Source organism: Myotis nattereri (assembly GCF_964212035.1).
Source record: "Myotis nattereri genome assembly, chromosome: 3".
NCBI classification, from domain to species: Eukaryota; Metazoa; Chordata; class Mammalia; order Chiroptera; family Vespertilionidae; genus Myotis; species Myotis nattereri.
In genome coordinates this window covers 211,008,884-211,032,360 of record NC_138077.1, presented here as the reverse complement: position 1 = coordinate 211,032,360, position 23,477 = coordinate 211,008,884, and the positions used below count along the sequence as shown (strand labels likewise).

At 40.5% G+C, this 23,477-nt stretch overlaps 1 protein-coding gene across 1 annotated transcript in view; it reads left to right on the top strand.

Annotated features, from left to right (window-relative positions):
* The window catches only part of KIF1B (kinesin family member 1B), a 132,190-nt gene that overhangs the window by 79,881 nt on the left and 28,832 nt on the right, over positions 1-23,477 (top strand). Inside the window, exons 23-28 of the mRNA XM_081087054.1 lie at positions 11,028-11,121; positions 12,306-12,454; positions 14,026-14,204; positions 14,988-15,125; positions 16,320-16,568; positions 21,647-21,765. Coding sequence (XP_080943180.1) covers positions 11,028-11,121; positions 12,306-12,454; positions 14,026-14,204; positions 14,988-15,125; positions 16,320-16,568; positions 21,647-21,765 — 928 coding nt within the window. The remainder of the gene's footprint in view (positions 1-11,027; positions 11,122-12,305; positions 12,455-14,025; positions 14,205-14,987; positions 15,126-16,319; positions 16,569-21,646; positions 21,766-23,477) is intronic.

The following is a 23,477-nucleotide window of genomic DNA, read 5'->3' as shown; positions in this document are numbered from 1 at the left end:
GCCTAGATAATATACTTACATAAACTGGTGTTCTTTTGGTGTAAGTTTATTATGTTTTTATAATGCCTATGAATTGATCTGATAACCAGAAAGACCTGCCTCTTGGTTTATGCAAACATTCAACTTTTTTGCTTTTGTAGCTAGAAGAGTCCTAGTCTTTAATTGGGGGAATTTGATATGTAGAATTAAATGTTTATTATTTCCCCATAAATGCTAGAACATTAGTTTAAAAATAATAACATGCAACTATGTGGACACAACTTTGGATTTCTCATCCATATGTGTTCCTTTTAAAAAATATAATTGGACTTTTCACAAGCCAAAACTAAATGTCTCCAGACATATTTTATAGTACATAGCTTTGCATCTTCACAGACCTTGGACATCTAATTCTTCTACATGTTCCATAGAACTGATTCAGTAGGGTGTGTTTTTTTTCTGTTGACTGTATCAGTATATGCATGAAATTTGTCCAAATACCGAATCTTTAAATTGGCACCATTTCTGGATTTCTGTTTGTGCATTTTGAAATCGAACATATTATTTCTCTCTCACACACACTGAACTATTCGCCAAAATCATGCTAACAGAAATACCAGCAAAATACTTATATACTCTGAGCAGTATATATATATGTTTATAGGGAGATTATTTGGTGGGGAGAGGAAAGAGGTGGGACACGGGGAGAAGACTACATACAGCTTATGGCTGTGTGCTACGTATTTTCAGTAGATGATAAAATAATGAAATAGGCTAACTTTGGTTGGGTTTAGAATAAAGGAGATAATGTAGAATGAACTATTCTTTGATTATCAGTAGTAATGCTCACAGACACTCAAGCAAACAAAGAGAAGTCCTTTTGAACATTTATTGTACCAATACCTCATTTACTGTGTTGTCTCAGTTTGCCTCACTGGAGAATCCACCAAAAACGATGGATTTTAATGGGAAGAAGAGAATAGTTTTCGACATCTCTTGAACTTGTCAGAAACTTTCTTAAGAGGCAGTGTGAAGAGCCAACGACGTCTGCAGTTGCCTGACTTCATGTTGTTGAAGATTCCCAAGTCACACTAAGTCTTCTATCAAACACTTGTCTTCCAGATGGTGTCAAAATTGCAGCCAAGATAGTAATTAACATTCAAGGCAAGGAAGCCTTAAAGATTGTGATTATATAGTTTTTTTTTCCTTTGTGTGTGGGCACTATGCTTTATTAGAACATATTATTTTTAATCATAGTATTTTTTTCTTTGCTTCTAAGAAAATGCTTTCTTAATGCACAAAAAGTTGCTTCCAGTTAACTTTGGGAAGATATTTTTGCTTTTGTAGCTAGAAGAGTACTAGTCTTCAGTTGAGGTTTCATGGAAGATTAGGCATGGACGAATGATGTTTGTAATGGTTGACTAATTGAGATGATGATCTTCTGTATCATGTGGTTTAAATGAAGTCAGTAGGGTACTTCAGATCAGTCACTTCAACCCCAGTTTTGTCCTTTATTCTTCTTAGACATAGATTCGTTAGTCATTTCTTACAAAAAATTTATTTTCTGAAATTAGTAATTAGTAATAATTACCTTTCACCTCTAGAGCTAAAGTGGGTTTGTATTTCCCTAACTTGAGATAACGTAAGGACAGGTCCATATATGTTCATTTTTATGGTGGCCTTTTCATCTCAGTATGGGCCAGTGCCTCCCTTTCCCACTAAACAATGGGAGTGTGTTTCTGCTGGTGACCAGGTGGCCCTGTAGAATGAAAAGTAACAGAATATTTTCATTTGCAGATGTGGGTTGTGATAAGCACTGTACCCAAACTGGTGTTCTAAAGAACCAGGTTTGTGTTTGTGCTTCATCTGCTGGTCAAATGCTCACAGGTGCCCTCATCTTGCTGAGATGTTTAGATATCAAAAGGAGCCCTTAATTTCAGATGACCAGGAAGAAATGAAACAAGGTTCGACTGGCTGCTACATATGTCCCTGAATTCATACATTTGAGAGCACATGTTGTCTTAGAAAATAATTTTTGTCTTTAAAATTATTTCATTGACTCTTTTTACTAAGTAAGTAACTAGTGCCGTGCTTTTGTGAGCTTTCGGTATAGCCTGTATTGCCGTTTGTTTTTTAATTTGACAGTCTCTCTCTCTAAGCTTCAATACAACAAGATCAAGGAGAAATGGTCATCATTAAACCGTTATTATATTATTGAAGTATTCCTAGCTATTATCATAGTGAAGTGGAAAAAAAAGAATTTTTGCTATTGAAATTATACAATGATCTGCCAATAATGGAAATGTAGCAGATACCTAATTAATTGGTATAATTTCACAAGCCAAAATGGTATTCCTTAGAGAGTCAAAGACATTCTGTTTATAAGTCTAAACTAGAGGGCTTTTCCTTTATATTTGCTTCTAATTCTTTGTAGTGCTGTGAATTACTTCTTTTACTAGAAATGCAATGAAGTATTGTTTATTCCACTGAAGTGACTTGAAATGACCTCTTGTGCTTTGGGTGTAGGTTGATGCTGAAAAAAACACACCACAAAATAAAACAAAACACAGAGTTTGCCACACCAATGTCTGCATTATAGGCTACTAGATATTAGACTACAGGAAGTTACATAGATTTCCTCCAGTCAGCTGCTGTACCCCTGTGCCTTACTGGTCCTTTGTAGACTTGCCTTAATGATTTGTACAAAAGACTGGGAGGAGGGGAAGCTGCCATGTCCTGGTGAGCCTAATGAAAATACCTTCTGAGGCGCAATGCAAAGCAAGCATTTGTTCTGTACGGTCAGAGCCCGGTTCTGCACTATGAGGAGTTTTCATAATTGTCCAGTCCATGTCATCTTTCAGATTTTAGAATCCGCTCTAGATACTTAGTTTGAACCACTAGGTTGTGAAATGTATTCATTTCCTGCCATTATTACTGTAAAATCTTCTTGTTCATGAACAATGGATTTCTCCTTTAATTTTTGTTTTAATTGTAGAAGATTGTCTTTGAGTGTAAGATCTACCTTATTAGAAAAGGAGAGTTTGTAATGTTAAAAAAAAATAAAGTCCTCATTCAATAAAAGCTGAAATCTTCTTTTAAAAGTGTGATTTCTCACTGATGAGGGAGGAGGGAAAAGTGAGACAGGGTGATGCTAATAGGCCTGATCTTGACTTTTATTTATTGCTTTTGCTTTTGAAGGTGGTGGCAACCCAAGTCTTTTTTTCTTCTTCTCAAATTTGTACATGAACTTGATTAGCTTAAGCTTTTGCTTTTGTTACCTTTTCTATTTATTAAAATTCTATCTTAAATGGGAACTTTAACCTCTACTTTATGCTACATTTTACTTTAAAACTTTCCTAATATAAGATGAGTGAGGGGACAGCAAGTATCACTTTCAGATTTCTTTGAGTTTACCTTAAACTATGTATTCAGGTTTTTTTATTAATCTTGATTTGAAATTTTAAAAAATGAACAAGTATATTTCCTTTCATATGGACAGAAACTACATTTCTAAAAAGCTGTTGAGTAACTGTTTAGCTCTTCTTTTTTTCCTTTAACCAATACTCCACCCAGAGTATTGGTGCTTTGCTAGAGGTGAAACAGGACAGAATAGAAGATTTTTCTGGAGTGGACCATCAGTCTTATTGAAAATTTAGACATGACATTTTTATATTGAAAAACACAATCCTACATTGTATCATGAGATGTTTTTAATGAGGAACTTGAGAGAATGTTATGCTTGGATTGATTTGCTGCAGGCCGCATAATCTTTCCCTTCAGGTACTTTGTATTTTTCTGCTATTGGAGAAACTGGCGGGAAAGTTGCCAAGATCGACCACTGCTAGGGAGACACAGATGATTCCAATGCAGTGTGACATGCACAGTGATAGTTTTGTGCAAAGAGTGAGAATGGGGAGAGTGGGAAACGGTGTTTGAAGGAGTAAGCCCTGAGCCAAGAGCTGAGCGCCAAAGTACAACTGGGAATTTATCCAAGGGAAGAATGGCAGGGGGAAGGGGCGAGGAAGCGTGTCAGGGAACTGGGAGTAACTTGGGGTGCTGAGAATTCCAGCTGTGCTGGGGAGTTACCGTGAGAGATGAGGGCAGTTGGGTGGACAGGGCTGGATCCTGGCATGCTAAAGAGTTGGTTGGAGTTTTTAAAAAACAAAATACCTTTTATTATGAATTATACAAAATCAAAACTCCAAACAAGCACTGCTTATAAGATCCACTGATATTATATTTTAAAATAACAATGTCTTTAAATCTGAGTTAGTATAATATTTATTTATTTATTTATTTATTTATTTATTTATTAGTTAAGGTATTACAAATGTGTCCTCATCCCCCCCCATTAACCCCCAACCTCCCCCCCAATATTTATTTTTAATACCAAAAACAACCACACTAATACTTCATAGAATTTTGATGTCTGATAACCCCTGCCTATCAGACCGCATCCATTTAAAATATATAGCTTTTATTCATGAAAGAAAATAGTTTATTCAAGTTCACAAAAGAAATTTGAGGAGTTATATTGGGTTTGAATTGAAGAAAAAGGCCCAGTTAAAACGTGGAAACAAAATTTTCATTTGCTGGAAGCTGAAATCAGTGTATACATTCTAATCAAAGATCTGTCCCAGGTGGCATTTTCAAGTTTTTAAAAGTGTACCAGGCCAAATCCTTAACTGCCTTCCCTGCTTCTGCTTTGCTTTCCCCCTTTCCTTCCTCTCTTCAATGTTTTTCTTTGCCTCTGGTGCGTCTATATGGCGTACTGTCCATGCTGGCCTAGAAAACTCTTTCTATTCTTAATATCAGTCTCCATTTTTATGCCATCTTTTTCATCTTTCACCACACACTACTAGGTTTTCTCTTTAAAAATGTTTGGGGACTACCACAGTTGCTGTCTCTTTCATGGAAACACCAGTAGCACCCTGGCTGGCATGGCTCAGTTGGTTGTGCATCATGTCCTGCACCAAGAGGCAGTTGGTTCGGTTCCTGGTCAGGGCACAAGCCCAAGTTGCAGGCTTTACCTATAGTAGCGGGTGAGCGAAAGGCAGCCGATCGATGTATAGCTCTCACATCAATGTTTGTTTCTCTCTTTCACCCTCCTCCTTCCTCTCTCTTAAAAAAAAAATCAATTAAAAAACCTTAAAAAACAAACATCGGTATCTACTTTAAGAAGACTTAAAAACAAAAAAGAATACTTTAAAGTCTGCTAAGCTCCTTTGGGGCATTCTGCTTTCTCTTTTCAGCATGCATCTTCCTTTCCCACTTACTCTATAAGCTTTTAGACATATTTTATCTGAAAAGGTTCACCACTCAGTCCGCACGCTCACAACCAGGAGTTGGGATTGTACCTTAAGTGTGTTGGGAAGCTGCCAAATGGTTGCATACAGCGAGATTGCATTGTTAGATTCATTTAGAAATAGCCAAAGTTTGGGTTGGAGAATTGTTGGAAGGAGGCACGTTTAGAGCCCATTGCTCCAGTTGGGAAGTTGCAGTGTGAACTTCCCAAGTGAGAAACTGCGCTTTCCCAGAAAAGGCAGGGAGAAAGGAGAGGCTCCGATAGATTATTTTTAGGAAGAGTCAACAAATCAGCTTGCGGTCGGGTAAACCCTGTGTATCACAACCCACGAAGTGATGAAGGCTGTTGCTTGGATCATGGTTGGAAAGTAAAGTAGACAGTTGCCGGGCCCACCCCAAAGTTTCTGGTTTGGGAGGTGTGCCATGGGGCCTGATCATTTGCATTTCTGTTAGTTCCCAGGTGACGTGGATTCTGCTGGATCAGCACTCACCTTTGGGAATCTTAGTCTAGAATAGGAGTTCCCAAGCTTTTGAAGGGCCAGATGGTAAAAGGTTTAGGTTTTGTGGGCCCTTTTTTTTGCAACTATGCAGAAAAGGAGCCATCGACAACATGCAAAAGAATGGACATGACTGTGTTCTGATAAAACTGTCTACAAAAACAGGCAGTGGGCTGGGTTTGGTCCTGGCCATAGTTTGCCTACCCCTAATCTAGAACATGATCACTTTTGAGAACTATTCACTAGAAGATCAATATATGACAGTGTATCTGAGCTAGGAGACAGCTGTGTGCTAGACACAGGTGATTTAGTGGTAAGTGACAGGTCTTTGACCTTGTGAAATTCACAGAATTGTGAAGGAGACAGCCATTAGACAGTCACACCAAGAGATACACAGTACATTTGTGCCGAATGACGGGGTAAAATACAGGGTGCTCTGAAAGTTTACAACCAGGCGCTTCAGGGAATGCAAGGTGGCCTTTCCTGGCTCTCAGCTGATCACTTTTTGTTTCATTTCACTGAGAAAAAGAAGTAATCAGAAGAAAACTTCCTTTTCTTCCCACTTCTAGTCCCCCATGCATCCATCCCCATACTTGGCCTTGCTCCTATCTTGGCCCTGCCCTTGTTCCTACATACCATCTGTCACCTTCTCAAGGACTTGCAGTACCTTTACCTTCTCCTTTACAACATCAGTTTCTCTCCTTCTGAATTATTCCTGTCACATAAAGGCATGATTTCATTTCACCAGTTTCCTAGGAGCTGTCACTCCGTTTCTGTTTCTTTCCATAGGAATTCTCCTTGAGAGTCTTCTTACTGAATTTCCGCTTGTCCACCTCCCATGGTTTTTGTGTCCTCTCCCCATTCTTGCTTGAACTCACTGTAGTCAGACTTTTGTTCCCACCTTACCACTCTCATCAGGGTCCAAAGATACTCACAGTGACAACTCCGGGGGGGGGGGTGGTATTGTCAGTCCTCATCACTTCTTGGGACACTTTGTTCACCTGGCTTCTCATTTTCCTCTGCCCCTCTGGCTGCTCCTTCATGCTTTCTGTGGCCTTACATTGGCTATTTCTGTATCTGCCCGTTCTCTTCATTTCTGGGGCTTTTCCTTCCATGTTCTCATCGGTGAGGGTGAAGATAGTAACTCATGGGTATTGAGCCAGTAAACCTTTTTATGTGCATTAGGTCATTGAATCCTCCGAGTGTCCTCTCTCTCAAGTAGATATTGGCATCCCATCTTATACTTTCCCACCGTCACCTACTGCTGAGGGGGGATTCAGGTACCATCTCAGGCAGGCAGTCTGCAGACCACTGCCTTGCTTCCCTCTGTGACTCCCAAATGTCCTCTCCAGCCTAGACCTCTGCCCTGACCTGTAGACACAGGCACAGCTATGACCTGACATCCATACAGCTAACTGGCATCTCACATTTAAACTGTCTAAGCCGGAGCAACTAGCTCAGGCCAAAAATGCAAGAGTCATCCTCAGTTTCTCCTCTCTTACGACACCCATGAGCACATCATCAGGAGGTCGCATTGCCTCTGCCTATGGACCATATCCCAGCTCCATTCTCTCTTTACCACTTCACTGCTGAAACCCTGGACCAGGCCACCGCCATCTTCCTCAACATCACTGAGAGCCGCACGACTCCTCCTTGCTTCCAAGCCCCCAGGCCGTTCTCCATGGAGAGTGGTGTTTCTAAAACATATATGAGACCACAGCCCTGAGCCACTCAAAGGCTTCCCTTAGAATAAAATCCGTAGTCCTCACCACAGCTGTCCATACCCCAGTCCCCATCTGACCACCTCTCAGCTGCATCTCGACCCTCCCGCTCTCCCACTCCACACACAGCAGTCTGCTTTCCATCTCAGGACCATTGTCCTTACAGTTAGTTCTACTTTAATTGGAATTAACCCGCCCCTCAAGATCTCAGCATGCTGGCTTAGGTCTCTAATTAAATGTTATCCCTACACAGAGACCTTCCCTGGCCACCTAATCTGAAAGTCTTCTCCCATTCCTCTCTTCTCCGTATTAACCCCTCTCACCTACCTTTCTTCATAGTACTTCAGTGTGCTGAAATAACAGCATACTGTGTCTGTTTACTGTTTACTGTCTCTCCCTCACCACTGTATTCCTAGCATCTGACACATAGAAGGGATGAAAACGTATTCGCTTGCTGACTGGATGGATAAATGGTGGTTAAAAGAGCATCCCATTTCCACTGTTTGCTAACTCTGATCTTTGGAAAGGTACTTAATTTCTTTAAGTCTTTTTCTTCTTTAACATGAGGGTAACAATAGTACCATCTTCATAGTACTTCATAGTATTAGTGTCTTTCATATCACTGAACTGTATACTTAAAGATGGTTAAGATGCTCCTGGCAGGTGTGGCTAAGTGGTTAGAGCATCGGCCCGTGCACCAGAGGGTCTCAAGTTTGATTCCCGGTCAAGGGCATGTACCTTGGTTGCGGGTTCGCTCCCTGTACCCGGTCAGGGAGGAAACCAATTAATGTGTCTCTCTCACATCGATATTTCTCTCTCTACCCCTCCCTTCCTCCTTTCTACTCTAAAATCAGTGGAGAAATATCCTCAGGTGAGGATTAACCAAAAAAAAAAAAAAATGGTTAAGATGGTAAATTTTATGTATTTTATTTACGACAATAAGATAATGGAGGAAATAAAAAATTAAAAAATCCTCAGTCCCGTGTGGTAGGCAGGTCAAATATTAAAATCTTCATATTGCCGCCGTAGCTGGTTTGGCTCAGTGGATAGAGCGTCGGCCTGTGGACTCCAGGGTCCCGGGTTCAATTCCAGTCAAGGGCATGTGCCTTGGGTGCGGGCACGTCCCCAGTGGGGAGTGTGCAGGAGGCAGCTGATCGATGTTTCTGACTGTCTATCCCTCTTCCTTCCTCTCTGTAAAAAATCAATAAAATGTTAAAAAATAAATAAATAAAATAAAATAAAATAAAATCTTCATATTGCCGAAACTGGTTTGGCTCAGTGGATAGAGCGTCAGCCTGCGGACTGAGGGGTCCCAGGTTCGATTCCGGTCAAGGGCATGTACCTGGGTTGTGGGCACATCCCCGGTGGGAGATGTGCAAGAGGCAGCTGATCGATGTTTCTCTCTCATCGATGTTTCTAACTCTCTATCTCTCTCCCTTCCTCTCTTTAAAAAATCAATAAAATATATATTAAAAAAATAAAATAAAATAAAATAAAATCTTCATATTAAAGATGACAAAAGTGAGGTTTGGAGAGGATTTAACTTTCCCAGAATTATCAGACTAGTATGCAGGTGCCAGGGGCAGAACCTAAGGCCTTTACCTGCTAGTTTAATGTTTTTTAAGTGTGTTTAGATATCTAACAAAGCTGTGTTGCTGGCTTTTGCTCACTGCCAGCTCCACTAGAGAGAGAAAGCTTCCTTTGTGAGACTACATGATAAATGACTAGAGCCTTGAGAATATTTGCACCCTCCCTAGCATTGCCATTGGGAGCTCCTTTTGTGATGGAGTTTGCTAGCCAGGCTTTCAGTGGAGTATTTGGTATACTTGGAAAGCTCTGGAGTATTTGGTATGTGACTTGGAGAGCTCTTTTTGAAACAGGACATGACTGAAACCCTCTGTCCCATGACAGCCTCTACTAAGGTCCCTCCCAAGAAGCAGGAGATCTGGACAGTACATTTTAAAATGCTGTGCTCATGCTATGGTTTGGTATTTTACTATGCCGAGGTCTCTTTTCTTAACCTTACTTGTTTTATTTTTTAAATGCCAGCGTTTTTCCACTAATAAATACTACAAGCATTTTCTCCCAGTCTCTCCCCACCATGTAATTTTGATACCTCAGATATGTGGTCTATCTGTTTACATATGGTATGTCTATTTGTGTATATAAGAAGAGTACATTTTTTTATCCCTCAAGAACAATTTTTTGCTTACTTCGGGGTGATACTCTTATTGAAATGCATGGAATAGATGGAGAAACAAAGGACAAATCTGATTTGTATTATAACAATACATTTTGTATTATCCTATGTAATAAAGAGATTATATGCAAATTGACCATCACTCCAACACACAAGATGGCTGCCCCCATGTGGTCAAAGATGGCCAGCAGGGGAGGGCAGTTGTGGGTGATCAGGCCAGCAGGGAAGAGCAGTTGGAGGCAATCAGGCCAGCAGGAGAGCAGTTAGGCATCGATCAGGCTGGCCGGGGGGTGGTTAGGGGGTGATCAGGCCAGCAGGCAGAAGCAGTTAGGGGCAGGCAGGCAGGCAGGCAGGCAAGCAAGCGGTTGGGAGCCAGTAGTCTTGGATTGGAGAGGGTGCAGGCTGGGCTGAGGGACACACACCTTCCACATGCACAAATTTCATGCACTGGGTTTCTAGTAATAGTATATTTAAAAATAAAGCATCTTTATTGACTAACTAAATGCAATCAGTAGATTATTTTAATCCTAATAGCACTGTGATCTTTTGGTTCCCTGAAGGCTAAACTCACCCTCCAGCTGCAGAGTCAGTAATATTTCATCCACAGGGAAGGGAGTTCAGACGCTAATTTTTTCTCATCTAAACAGCTAGACAATTGAAATTGTTGCTGGTACTGGTGAATTTAATCTTTTTCAGTATTGTTTTTTTCTAGAATTGCTTGATATGTAAAGGTACTACTTAAATGTTTTTTAACATTTAAGGGACACATGCATTTTCCCCCCTCAAAATCCCTCCTTTCTCTACCACAAACCCAAATAAAGAACTCTTGAGCCCTGGCTGGGTGGCTCGGTTGGTTGTAGCATCTTCCTGTACACTGAAAGGTGTGGGTCAATTCCCCAGTTTGTGCAAGTATGAGAGGCAGCCAATCAATGTTTTTCTCTCACATTGCTGTTTCTCTCTCTGTGTCTCTCTCTCTCTCTCTCTCTCTCTCTCTCTCTCTCTCTCTCTCTCTCAGAATCAATAAAAACATACCCTTGGTGAGGATTTTTATAAAAGACAGAACTCTGGAGTCTCAGGGAAGAGAGATTGCAGTTAAATTTTTTTCTTTGTAACATTTACCCATTACAAACTATCTTGTGTGCTTTGTAGGTTTTTCCTTCTAAGTATTTATCTGTATGTCTGTCTTTTTATCATTGTTTTCTGCCTCTATCTTCTCTCTCTCTCTTTTTTTTTCTTTTGCTATCTCTACTTTTCCCAATATTCCTTCCCTTTTCCTTCCCACTTATCTCCTCTCTCCTACATGTTGTCTCCTTTCTCTTTCTTCAGGACTATGAGAGTAAATTGCAGGCCTTGCAGAAGCAGGTTGAGACTCGATCCCTGGCTGCAGAAACAACTGAAGAGGAAGAAGAGGAAGAAGAAGGTGAAATCTAGAGACTGACACTTTCCTTTGTATATCTTTTGGATCTATATTATCAAATTAGTCCTTTACCTGTGATCAGAGCTGGATTTGACCATAGTTGACCCTACCATTTATTGACATTTCACTGCCAATTTGAAGATGATTTTTTTAAAAAATATATTTTATTGATTTTTTGCAGAGAGGAAGGGAGAGAGATAGAGAGTCAGAAACATCGATGAGAGAGGAACATCGATCAGTTGCCTCCTGCACACTCCTTACTGGGGATGTGCCCGCAACCCAGGTACATGCCCTTGACCGGAATCGAACCTGGGACCTTTCAGTCCGCAAGCCGACGCTCTATCCACTGAGCCAAACCGGCCTCGGCTGAAGATGATTTTTTAAAGATGCTCAATGCTGAGAATCCAGGCTGTAGTCTATGAGATGGGAGTGGGATTGTGAGCCACAGAACACAAAATTTCTGAGTAGTCTTCATATAAACCTCTGGGGCAAGGTACTTGTACTGTCCGGTATTACTGTACATATGAAGTTCATGTGTATTGCAGATAAACACAGAGCTTAATCTTTGTTAATATGTTCTGTTCTATTTCCTGGTTTATGATTTATGTCAGGGATTTTCCGTTGAGGACTTAAGAACATATCAATGTACACTAAATGTACCTCTCTTAATTCTTCCAGAATTTATTAGCCTTATATTACAGTATAAACATTTGTCACATTTCACTTCTCTACTCAGCCTCTCAGTAATATGAGGTTCCAAAAGAACTTTGAAGCAACTCTTAATTTATGTGCTAAATTCTTTATTTTTAAATATCTAGGTAAAATATAAGGCCTTTTCCCCCTGTACCAGAAAGAACAATAGATGTATATGGCATTGTACAATATCCTAGGGGGTTTTCTATATTATAATCCACACATTAGAGATACTCTTTTTAAAAAAGGAGAAATCTATTTCTTTGATGTATTGTTTTAAAATAAACAGTAGGATTTTAGACGTTTTCTGAAATGGATATACTGTTGTCATAATCAACAGAATCTAGTAAGCTTTACAAAAAGTAAGAAAACAAGAGCAGCTGGCTGGAGAAAGACTGGAAAATACCGTACTTGATAAAAGTGATGAGTAGAAGAGGCTATAGCTTCTACATGATTATGAGGTCACAACAAATACACTGCCTTTGCTCTTTCAGTTCCTTGGACACAACATGAATTCGAGCTGGCCCAGTGGGCCTTCCGGAAGTGGAAGTCTCACCAGTTTACGTCTTTAAGGGACTTACTCTGGGGCAATGCTGTCTACCTGAAGGAGGCCAATGCCATCAGTGTGGAATTAAAGAAGAAGGTACGGAGGGAGTGAGAACGCGCACCATCGGGAGGCAATGCTGAGCCCGATAGGCGGCTCACGGTGCTCTTCTTGAAATAGCCTTTCTCCGGGTGAACTCAGTTGCTTTTGGCTTTGAAACAGATTTTTATATGACTTTATTTAATATATGTGCCCGGAACATAATAGGTACTAATTATATTATTACATGAAACTTTAAAAACAACACATTTTCTAGCTTATGGTATTTTATAAATAAGGAGACTGTATTCCTGACAAGAGCTAGAGAAGCATGTTAGTAGAAATATGCTTCTCTTGGGTTTCTGACATTTTCAGTTTTCTTTTAGTTTTTACAATTAAGTCTGCACCTAAGTCCCATGTGCCCCCCTCCTATTCTAGGGCCTCAGAGGCGGTTTTGTGGAATGGACAAACGCATGTGCTCTGCACCCAGACAGCCAGGTTCCAGTCCCAGCTCTCCTGGTTGTGAGGACACTAACAGCCCTGTCCTCCATTCCCTACACAATGGGCTTGGCAACAATGCCTGCCACCCAGGGATTTGTGAGGGATGGGAAAGTGGATGACCCATTGTTTAGCAGTGTCCTGACTGCTAAGATTACCGGGGGGTAGGGACGGAGGGTGGGCAATATTGTGTAGTAGGAAAGAGCACAGACTACCTGGCTCTGGGCAAATTCATCTCGTGTTCTGAGTCTGTATTCTAGTTTGAAATAAGGGGATAAGGAGTCTTCATTCATAATCTCAAGCCACCCATCTCATTTTGTAATTATTTACTAATTACTCCTTCCTTCAAGTAGACTAAAGGAAGGCAGGGGCTATGTCTTGCTTTCCTTACTGCTGTATGCTAGCATTTAATTAAAGATTTATTGGTGGAAATAAGATAGGAGTGAGGATGAATGACATGGTTCATGGAAAGCACTAGCCATGTAGTAAACACTTGTAAGAGTCTTAGTTGTAATCCTCTGAATTTAACATTGAAAACTGTGACATGTTCCTCTGGACATTAATGAGAGACTAGATAAAGATGCATTCTTGGGTCTTTTGTATAAGTTCTACAGAAGTCTTTATGCAGTCAACCAAATTATGTATTGCAAATTTAGTTTGTGCAAAAACACTGCCAGGAGTGAAAAGGAATCTTAAAATAGCATAATTTGACATTAGAATTATTCTCTATGATGAGTTTATAAGTGGCCAGTTTTTTGTTTGTGTGTGTTTTTTCCAGTTAATCACAGCTGTTTGTTTAGTATATACTATATGTTCATTTTTTTAATTTACATGTGTGTGTTTTTAAATTGATTTCAGAGAGAGGGGGAGAGAGAGAGAAACATCAATGATGAGAGAGAATCATCTATCAGCTGCTTCCGGCACACCCCCTCCTAGGAATCAAGTCTGAAACCTGGGCATGTGCCCTGAGCAGAAATCTAACCATGGCCTACTGGCTCATGGGTCACTGCTCAACACTGAGCCACACCGGCCGGCAACATGTGTTTGACTTCTTTTCCACTGGGCATGATTATATCACCTCATCAATGACGCTTACATGCTAAAAACAAAGGCTGTTTTTTGTTTTCATTTAGGTGCAGTTTCAATTTGTGCTGCTGACTGACACATTGTACTCCCCTTTACCTCCGGAATTACTTCCCACTGATATGGAAAAGACTCATGAAGACAGGCCTTTCCCTCGTACAGTGGTGGCAGTAGAAGTCCAGGATCTGAAGAATGGAGCAACACATTATTGGTCATTGGAGAAACTCAAGTATGAAAACGTTATTCATAAAGCCAGTTGTTTTATTTAGGAAATAGTAATGGGCTCAAGTGGGCTCCTTCAGACTCTCCTCTCTGAGGTGTTGCTATTGCTTCCTTTTTTGTGCCTCTAAATGCTGTCACTGGCCAGGGATATTACTCTCCATCCGTTTTCTCCTAAGTGAATGAATCCCACTCAGCAAACACCTTTGTCATTTGTAGATGGGATTTAAATTCATACTCCATAAGCCCTCTTATATTTTAAGTGTTCCAATTTTATGGTACCTCTTTATGTCTTGGATCTAGTAAGTATTCATCTTCTCTGACCTGGAACTCAGGATGACCAGTAATGTAATAAACAGGAAAGTTATAATGTAGCTTCCTATGCATTTAGTATGATGAGGTATTTTTCACCATTTCAGTGTATTTGAGATGTCACACAGCATTGAAAGACATTTCTCCTATGACTCGGTGGAGGTTAGGTAGCCATTCTTGATTTTTGGTGGCTTATCTCTAGACTCAGACACTTTGGTTACTGTTTTGGTTTCTGTACTTTTTTTTTTTTTTTATTGCTTAAAGTATTACAAAGGGTATTACATATGTGTCCATTTTATCACCCCGCCCTAGACAGTCCCCCAGCCTCCCGGTTTCTGTACTTTTGGTCTTTCATTTTGTTTAATATCATTAACTAGTGGGCAGGTTTTAAAAAGTTTTTGCATGGAACATACTTCCAAAGTGAAACTACTTCATGCCATCTTGTGATATTAACCCGGTGCACTTTATGTTTACTACATAGGCAGAGGCTGGACTTGATGCGAGAGATGTATGACAGGGCAGGTGAGATGGCCTCCAGTGGCCAAGACGAAAGCGAAACCACTATGACGGGCAGTGATCCATTTTATGATCGGTTCCATTGGTTCAAACTTGTAGGAAGGTATGTGATGATTTTACTTGATGTCTTCCTTTTAAGTAATGAATGGTTTTATTTTAATTGGATAAAACTTCAGCTTGTTTTACAGTAAGTTAAAAGCAAAAGAGTATAAAACAGCCCCACTTAGAATTGATCCACTCGTACACAACCACTCTGTATATGTGTCATTTGGTATATTTCCTTTCAGGGTTTTTTCCCTCAACATGTATATTTGTTTAAGTCTCAGACTTTCAAACCAAGTAATTGACAGTCTTCCCAGACTCTCAACTCATTCACAAAATGACTTATAGTTGAACAAGATAGATTTAAAGGAAAAAGACAACCTGTATCTGTATCCCACAGTTTGATATTGTAATGTGACTGACAACATACTGCACCCTCTGCATGATCTGAAATGTGAGGACATTTTTTTTTAAAAAAAAGCAATTCATCTCACTTTTGTCTTTGCCAAGGGTGAATTAGTTGCACATCATGTTAGTCCCCATGAGCCTCTTTATCATATACATACTTTTAAAATTTAATGAAAACAGTGCCCTGTGAGTCCATATTGAGTCAAGTTCTTAGAGGTTTGGAATTTAAAAAGCAGAGAAATACAAGTTTTGAACTTAATTATTTCAGAATTTAAATTGTTTTCTATTGCAAAACCTTTCTGACAGTTTTAAAGGACTTGGGTGAAAAGGAAGAGCTGCAGTCCTAGTATTTTGAAAAAGATGAAGTCTTTTCCACTCCACTCTGGTAGTCGACTGTTTTTAAAGAGACAAATTGACCAAACATTTACCCATGCAAGGCACATCCTTGCTTTGCTATATACCAGTTCATCCATTTTGTTTTCTGCTCCCAGATGACATGGGAATTGGAATAAAAATTTAGACATTATTTCACCTAATATTGAGTGGCTTCTTTGAGGCCTGGCTGCTGATCTTTTGTGCAAATGGAGAATAAAAACGTTCCAGAGCATATTGTTTACCTGGGATATTCTACTCATGTGTTTCCTTTGCTTTCTTATTCTAAGGATCAGTCCTTGTTCCCTTTCACCTGAACCAGATGATTTTTGCTTATTTTACCCTTTTGCTTTTCCACTTGCTTTTATTGTGTTGATTCTTCAGTGGGTTCTGTGCTGTTGGCACCAGTGGCTTCCTGTTTAACCAACTATTCCTCTCTTTGGCTGTGTCAATCCGCGTCTTACCTGGTGTCTAGCTCCCCCATTTTCCATGGCTGTGTGAATGAGCGCCTTGCCGACCGCACACCCTCCCCCACTTTTTCCACGGCTGATTCCGACATCACTGAGCTGGCTGACGAGCAGCAAGATGAGATGGAGGATTTTGATGATGAGGCATTCGTGGATGACACCGGCTCTGACGCAGGGACGGAGGAGGGATCAGATCTCTTCAGTGACGGGCATGACCCGTTTTACGACCGATCCCCATGGTTCATTTTAGTGGGAAGGTTGGTGAGGTTACTGTGAGAAAGGCCAAAAGGGACCAGCTCTTGCTCTAAACAGGCTCCTTGTGCAATTTTGGATGACCTTGCTTTAGCCAGTTCAATTCATGACATGCTGATCTGGCTAGTGTTTGTAAGGTACTGGGTCTACTTGGTGCAGCAGGCATATAAGGCCCAAGAAATCATTTGATCTGGCCCTGCCAAGGCATTAGGGGTGAGTTAATTAAATGTTTGACCAAATATAGCGGGCTCAGTTTTAAGCTGATAATTGTGTATGGCCCTCGGAGGATGTTATAAATACCCGAATGGCCCTGGCAGGAGAAAGAGTCCCACCCCTGCTCTACCTGGAGGACCCCTTGTCTTCAGTTGCCCAGTAATACTGTGAAGGAGGACGCCCCGGAGGAGAACGTGATTAAAGCGAAGAGTCAAAGGTTACAGGGTTGAAGAATGGTATTTTGCCAAATTTTCCCTTTTGTAGGAGTGCGAGTAAGGAAGCCTAGGTGACAGCTTGAGAAAGAGAGCAGAAAAAGCCCAAAGCTAGGCTAAATGATTTGTGGCATCAGCAGGAATCAAGAGGACAAAAATGAAACGGGAGTAGTATTAGGTTTTACTTTTTGCTTTGTCTGTGAGTCCAAAAAAGAATCAAGAACACAGTTTCCTTTTCATCTAAAACAGATGCCTTTCTTTGGCCAGTTTCACTGAGCCTATCTATAAATCTTTGGCTTCTGCTAAACTTTTACCTATAGGCTTTGTAATGATGAATCTCATAAAATTATCGATTGGCACCATCAACAATGGATACTTGTTCACCAGTACATGAAACTGCTTTGTGTTAAGTTTAGTTCTCCAAACAGGCATTGTCTCTGGCTCCATCTGTCAGTGATGCAGAGCCCCCTGCCCTTGTTCCTAATGCTGGTGTCTTTGTCTCTATCCAGTCTTCACGCTGAAGTAATTTTAATCACAAATTCAACAGAGCAGCACGCACTGTATCAACCAAAAAGCATACCCAGGTTTTAAGGTATTAAATTTAACTTTAATGGTTGATTAGAACCACTATTGTTAAACCCTTTCAGAATAAGGGAATTATGTCAGTGTTAAATGGATAAGCACCAGTTATCTACAAATTAAAGTGTAGTGAATCCCCTGACCCAATAGAAACATAAGGTCCTAACATTTAGTTCATAGTGTGGTGTTAGTTAGTTGGTGAGAGCTAAATAAATAACGTAGAAGATAATCCCTGTTATGGAAAGAGGGAAAATGAAAGCTTTCTGATAGAAATGAAAGTCTGAATTATGGCTATTGGTAGTAATATTAGCCTCAGGGGTTAACAGTAGTGAGGAGACATTCACTCAGTTTACCCAGGAATAAAGGATTATGTAGCCATGAATCTTGTTTTCTACTGGTGTATTGCCAGGAATAGATGCTAAGAATTTCAGAGAAGCCCATTTATATTACAATTGAGAAAGGTCATTCTGTATACAAATAACGGGACCATGGTGCTCTCTTTACTTTATGGCTACGTGTATCCATCCTGCACTAAGAGGGTCAGAAGTTTGGACAGAACCAAGTTTCTGTCCATAAACGGTTTGGTCCTGGTGCCAGTTGCTCAGCTTCTAACTCCGCTCACTTAAGTTCTGCACCACCGCACGGTGAGGATGGGAAGAACACTGACCTGATAGTCAGGAGGAGCCTGGGTCCTAACTTCGGACAGGCTACCTAGACTGAGGCCTGTCGGATTCTCACAGAGCCCAAGAGTTAGAGAGGAAAAAAAGAGCCTTAACGCCCTTTTTCATCTTCCAGATTCTGCCATCCACACTGGTATGAGTGCTACCCAAAAGCATTTGTATTGTGAGTCAATTGTGTAGAAAACTCAAGTCACAAGCCCATTTAATGTGAAATTTACTGGCTTAAGATATATGTATTATTTTTCTATAGTTTTATTCATTTTAATCATATCAGATTCAAGTGAAGATAGAAAGCAATGAACTCTACTTTCATTTTCAAATGGAATCTTTATGGAGCTATGGCTCAGGAATTGACCTTTCTATTTGTTTGGGTTCCCAGGTTCTAAAACTAACTTTGGCCTGCAAGAAAGAGGTTAGAGGAGGAAGTGAAATCACAGCAGTCAGTAAAGTGAAGGATAGTTCTTTATTTTCACTCTTGCCTGCATTTCTCATCTGCAAACAATTTATAATAGTGCAGCATCCCCTAGTTATAGAATGGTCATTGTGCATGCATGGGGAGCAACTTCTTTCCTGTTCTGTGACTCACAGGATTGGGTTTCTCTATTGGCATGTAATTGCAAATACAATTCACTTGTAAAATTTTCCAGTTTCTTGTGAAAATTCCATTTGTAAGTTTTGTTCTTTGGCTGCCTCCAGTAAATTTTTATATGAAAATAAAAAGAGCTTGTCCCTTTAGCTATTCTCTTATGGCATGCTTGGATATTATGAACCATCCATCATAATTTGGGATGACATGTAAAATATTTAAGCTACTTTTCTGGGTTAAAAGGGAGCAAAGGATGGTTATTCTATGATCTCATTATCTGAATTGACATTCTTTCTGTAACCAGAACCATAATCATGTTGATTTTTCTTATCTTTATGTTGACAAAATTTGTTTCCCTTTTTGATATAACTTCACAGAACTTACTGCTAATATATCTTTTATATCTTTTCCTCTTTCATCCCTGTTCTCCTTCAGTCTGCTAGGTCAGAGTATAAGGACTCTCAAGAATATGGAGTAATTATTAAATACCAGTTCAAAATATCCATTGAGTTTTTATACAGCATTGATACTGACTGCCACTCACATAGAATTAAAGATTTCTCTTCTCTAAAAGGAGACATCTATAACAATACTTCCATTCTTCCACATTTGAGATAGCCTTTGCCGTAGGAAGAAAGGAGAGTTTTGTGTTTACTGTGTACTCAAACCGTACTTTATGTAATGTGCATGTGTGAACATGATATGCTGTGCCTTCAAGTGGTAAGCTTTTTTAAAATTAAAAACAGGAGTTTCTGTATTTGAGTAGCTATTTTTAAGTATAAAAAGGTAACCATACAAGTTAAGTAGAGTTAAGAATCTAAACATGTTCTATGTAGTCAGTGTTCATTGTGAGTAAGGCTTGGAAAAATCAACTTGATATAAAGTTGGATGGCTTGGCTTCTCTATCTCTGGTGGAAATCATTTTTCTGGAAAATCTTCTACCTGTACATAAAGACAGAGGACAATTCCTTTTCCCATTCACTTATATATTTAGATGTTTGATCACCCACCAGTGGCTAGCAAGACCAGACATGGTTCCTACCCTAATGGGTTTACAGTCTGGTGGATGAGACAGACAAATTAAATAATCACATACAGGAAGAAATGTAAATCCTAAGCAATGCTGGAATCATGTGTTACTGAGATCATATAACATTGGGGGGGACCTATCATGAGAGATCGGTATTTGGGATAAGACCTTAAGATGTGGAATTAAAGGCATGAGGTGGGTAGTGGAGCTCAGAGAGGACTCTAGGCAGGAGATGAACATGTGTGATGGCTCTTTATGGCCAAGGCTTTGAAAGTGGGCACGTCTGGCTGGAACGCCTAAGACATGAGTGTCTTCTTGTCTGTATACTGACTTTGGGAGTGAAATTATCCATATGGTACGTTTTGCCAAATTCTTAGTCTTTAAATTATTAGTATTTAAATTATTCTTAGTGACAGTAGTTGATGTTTGAGAGTCTTGTTTGTAATTTTTTAAGAAGACTTTTCAGTTTTTAATTTTTTGTGCAACAAAGCTTTAACCCTCTGTTTCTTAGCATTGCCCTCCCCCACCTTTGGAGCAGACTGAAAGGGAAGTAGACATCATTTGATCTGATTTAATGTTCACTTGCTGTTATTTTGTTATACTTTTCATTCATATTTCATTTATGCTCTTAAAGTTTTAACATTTGTTTTTCTGTGATGTATTTTTTCTGTTTTCAGAATTGTTTTCATTACTTTGAGTTGAAATCCCACAAATCCACTCATCTTCCTTTTCTGTTTGTCTTAAAGTGGATTTTTCAGAGCATAATTAAAAGCAAGCAGACATATGTGTCACATTAGTTATGTTTGATTTCTTGATGCAAATGTTTACTCTTTGTCTTGTCTTGTGTTCAAAGATCAGCATGTACCAAGTGGGAAGGCAGGAGTAACAGTAGGAACTAAATGCTATTTTCCATTCACTAATGGGAATAAACACTCTCAAGTTTTGTGGTCACCAGTTTTTATTACTTAAAAATAAAATCAATAGTCCCAAAATGATGAAAGAAGGAAAAAGAATACAAATGTGATCAGACTTTGCCAGTTTCTTTGAAGTAGAAAATGTTAGGTCTGTAACTTACCTTTGTATATGCATTTCTGAATTAGGTTTTGGACCTAGGAGTAAAAAAGCAACCTTTAGCTGCCTTCTCCCTGGGCATTTATCTTGATTCCCATCCAGAGTTTCCTATAAACTGGCTACTCAAAAACTTCTGGCTACAAAGCTTTTCCACCCATATGTGTTGTAACCCTGCCTAAAGATAATAATCATTTCTTAGAGTAAAATAAAGACCCATAACACTGTGACTTGAAATCTATTTTAGACCTATTAACTATATTTCAGTCACATTCTTCTGCCTTTTTCGTCTCCTGATTTCTGTTTTATCTATTGGGAAAAACAAAACAAACCTCTTTATAATTTCTTACATTAAAAGGTTAAGCTCTTTAATGGGCTCCCTTTTCCCCACCCTTAGCACTATTTATACACCAGTATCTTGAAAGTCTGCTTCCAATTGTTACTCTTCTACCTACAGTAGTAATTTTTATAGGGCGTGATTCATTTGGTGTAAATTGGTCTCTGTCAGCTGTTACCAAGCATTTGCATTGGTTTATATGTTATCTGTGCTAAGAAAGAATTGGAGGTAGTCTGAGAATACAGAGCAGAGAGAGAGGTAACCTTCAGACAGAGCCTAAAAGCCAGCTCAGTTTCACAAAGGTATTTTCAATAAATCTGACAGCCAGCTTCTCTGTCGGTGGGATGCTCAGCTGTGTCTCCCGGTTTCTGTCTCTAGGGCATTTGTATACCTGAGCAATCTGCTGTATCCCGTGCCCCTGATCCACAGGGTGGCCATTGTCAGTGAGAAGGGTGAAGTGCGGGGATTTCTGCGTGTGGCTGTCCAGGCCATTGCAGGTAGGTGACCCTCTTCTGAAACAGAGCTGTGGACTCTGCTTGGAGACAGAGCAGGCCAGTTCTGCAGGGTCACGCTGCAGCTGCACGTACAGACTGCAGTGCGTTTGTCTGTCTTGGAGAAAGCCTTTATTGCTTCCTTTCTAACTGTTGTTACTAAGTATCAAAAATAGATTCTGTTTAGTCTGGACTACTGTTATTTTGGAATAATGGGATAAAGGGATTTCCTTTAACGTGAAACACAACTCTTGGGTTAACTTTATAAAAGTCACTTGCATTTTAAATAATGTGTATTATTTACACATTTACACAGAAGTAACTAAGGACTTTCAGTACTTTTTTTGGTCTAATTTTCTCTCAGGGTACTTCTAGGCCTTTCTGTCCCTTAGCTATTATTTTGTAACTAGAGGCCCGGTGCATGGATTCGTGCACCGGTGGAGTCCCTCAGCCTGGCCTGCGGGGATCAGGCTGCAACTGGTTCCAACATCCCTTGAGGGGTCCCAGAGTGAGAGGGCGGATCTCAGGTGATGCACCCTAGAATCGGGCTCCCTCCTCTCTGGTTCTGGGTGCATCACCCAAGAACCACAGCTGCCAAGTCACCACAGCTCAACAGCTTCTAAGTTGAGCGTGTGCCCCCTGGTGGTGGGCCAGTCAGCCGGTCACTTAGGCTTCTCCATGATCCAGCCTCCATTCTGAGGACGAATGTGGCCATTTATTATAATTTTTCTGTTGTAATTTCTAAATGCTATGCTGTGACCTTTCACCTTTACCCATGGAAATCTGTGACATATTCACCATTGTTGAGTTTAGGGAAGTCTTCACAAGTACAGTCTAGTATTTTGAAATATTTATTGAGTATTATTGAATATAACCTTGCCAAGTGAAGAGATCAGTATTTTAGATATGGCATCTGAACAATATCAAGAATAAAACTGGGAAACTAAGATGGCAGCATAGATAAACACTGGGAAATTGTTGCCTCACACAACAATTGAAAAATACGGCAAAGGTCAGAGCAAACATCATCCCGAACAACAGGAAGGCTGGCTGAGTGTAATTTCTACAACTAGAAGAAAAGAAAAGCACGCTGAGAGCCAGAGGAGCTGCGGAGGTGAAGTGCAGAGGTACGGTGGCAGCTCACGCGCGCGGAAAGGGGGAGGCACCTGAGGACGCGGCTGTCTTTTTGAATCACAAGCTCCCGACTGCTCTGAACTCCAGTTCCGGGAAGTCTCTGGGGACCCAGGACTCATACGGGGAGAAGCTGGTCTGTCAGGTGGCAGCGGGCGAAGTTGAGGGCGGCTTTCCCTCAGAGGTGCTTGCAGCCGTTACCGGGACACTGAGACGCGTGACTCCGGGCAAGGAGAATCACCATAGCTGCTTTCTCCGCCCTTTGACTCCCTGAGACCCCGCCCCACCCAGGCTGCGGCAGAGGCTTTTGCATGTGAATGTACCTAACTACAGCCCAGCCAGGCAGACCCGGAACTTCCAAGAGAAGGCCCAAGGCCCCGCAGCGGCTTGCATTGCTTCACAGCTGAGCCTCTTCGTGGCTCCTGCTGTGTGGCCTCAGGCAGGGGCTGAATTAGCACCTCCTTAGATCCAGGAGCCACTGTACCCAGTGGTCAGAGGGGGACCATTCTCCCACTTCAGACACAGCTGATTCCCACAGCCAATTGGCCTGGAGGTCAATTCCTCCCAGTGATCCTACAACAACCAAG